Raw genomic sequence first — 1,745 nt, forward strand, 5'->3', positions numbered from 1 at the left:
GCTGCTGTCGCAGTAATTCATGAGCCAATTGCTGCTTTTAGTCTGCTGCTGCTGCCGCTGAAACTGCTGCTGCTGCTCCTGCACCTCTTGTGGCCGCTGCCACCGATATTGCTGGTGCTGTGTCTGCTGCTGCTGCTGCTGCTGCCGCGCCTGCTGCCATTGTTGCTGCTGCCGCGCCTGCTGTTGCTGCTGTTGCTCCTGCTGCTGCTTCCTTGGGAGCTGTTCCTGCTGCTGCTGCTGCTGCTGCTGCTGTTTCTTGGCTTGCTGCATAGCCGAGTCTGCCACGCGATGCAACTGTAGCAGCAAAAAAGACCCTGCACCACTGCGCTAGGGTTTAGGGTTTAAACTTTAGGGTTTAAGCTTTATGGTTTAGGGTTTAGGGTTTAGGGTTTAGGGTTTACCTGTTCTAGAGACCAGACCTTGACAACGCTGAGGACTCCCGTGCTCTGCAGCAGCCGCAGGTCCCCGTGCTGCTGCAGCTGCTGCAGCAGTTCGAAGGCTTGCTGCTGCTGCTGCAGCATCTCGTCTTGGTTCTCGTCCTGCAGCTGCAGTGCTCTCGTGCTGCTGCTGCTGCTGCTGCTGCTGTGCCCTGCCTGCAGCGCCTGCGGCAGTGCTGCAGCAAACGCTGCGTTGACTGCTGCCAGCGCTGCTGCAGCAGAGCTCTCTTCATCCGTCTCCGTTTGCCCTTCCACCTGCTGCTGCTGCTGCTGCTGCTGCATGCGCTGGTGCAGCAGCAGCATATGCTCCACCCGCATCTGCTGCAGCACAACCAAGTGCTGCGCAGAGAAGCTGTGGCGGGCTATTGGCCCAGCACCTGCGCCGCAGTTAAATGTTAAGAGGCAGCAAAAGTTGCTGCTGCTGTCGTAGAGCGACAGCAGCCCCTCTCCATCGAGAGCAGCAAGCAGGTAGTGCTGCTGCTGCTGCTGCTGCTGCTGCTGCTGCAGGCTCCGCGGGTGCGGCAGCTGACGCAGACGCAGGAAGGACGCCCCAGAAGAAGGAGCAGCAAGGCAGTGGCAGAGAGATCCTGCAGCAGCAGCAGCAGTAGCAGCAGAAGCAGCAGCAGCAGCAGCAGAAACAGCAGCAGCAACAACAAACGCATAAACCATTCTGCGTGCGTGGTGCTGCATTGTCGCTGTCGCGCTGCTGCTGAGGCTTTCTGGCCCTACTCATGGATTTTTATCAGCAGCAGCAACAGCAGCAACATAGGCAGCAGCAGCAGCAGTAGCACCGTCGCAAAGCTCTAGTGACAGAAATAGTTTCAGTAGCAGCAGCAGCAGCAGCAGCAGCATAAACAACGGTAGCAGCAGCGGCACCGCGAAGCTCCAGTAGCAGAAGTGGAAGTAGCAGCAGCAGCAGCAACAGTTGTGCAGCGCTTTGATAACAAAAAGAGCAGAAGCATCAGCAGCAGCAACAGCAGCAGCAGCAGCAGCATCAGCCTCACCGTCTGCCACTGCCCATATTTTGATGGTGCTGCAGCTGCGCCTGAGCCAGGTGACAAGATGCTTGCTGCGGCGAATGAGCCGGTGCTGCTGCTGCACTGCAGCAGCAAAAATGCTGTTGCTGCGGAGGCCGCAGCAGAAGGGGGCCGGCGGAGAGTCCTGCTGCTGCTGCTGCTGCTGCTGCATCGCGCGTGCTTCCTGCAGCAGCAGAGAGGCTGGAGCGTTTGCTGGCAGCTTCGGTATGAACAGTTTGGTGCTGCAGCTGCTGCAGCGGCTGCTGCAAGTGCTGCAGCAGCTGCTGCTGCT

The 1,745-nt window shown here is 58.9% G+C and overlaps 1 protein-coding gene across 1 annotated transcript; it reads right to left on the reverse strand.

Moving 5' to 3' along the window:
* Window positions 1–17: 17 nt before the first annotated feature.
* On the reverse strand, window positions 18–1,625 carry ETH_00037110 (F-box domain containing protein, putative; the record flags this gene model as incomplete). The annotated part of the gene is made up of 3 exons (XM_013380895.1): window positions 18–278; window positions 402–1,024; window positions 1,442–1,625. 3 exons carry the CDS (start codon window positions 1,623–1,625, stop codon window positions 18–20), a joined length of 1,068 nt encoding a protein of 355 aa, XP_013236349.1.
* Between the last annotated feature and the right edge of the window lie 120 nt (window positions 1,626–1,745).

Source organism: Eimeria tenella, genomic scaffold (assembly GCF_000499545.2).
Source record: "Eimeria tenella Houghton genomic scaffold, Eth_scaff2916, whole genome shotgun sequence".
Classification (NCBI taxonomy): Eukaryota; Apicomplexa; class Conoidasida; order Eucoccidiorida; family Eimeriidae; genus Eimeria; species Eimeria tenella.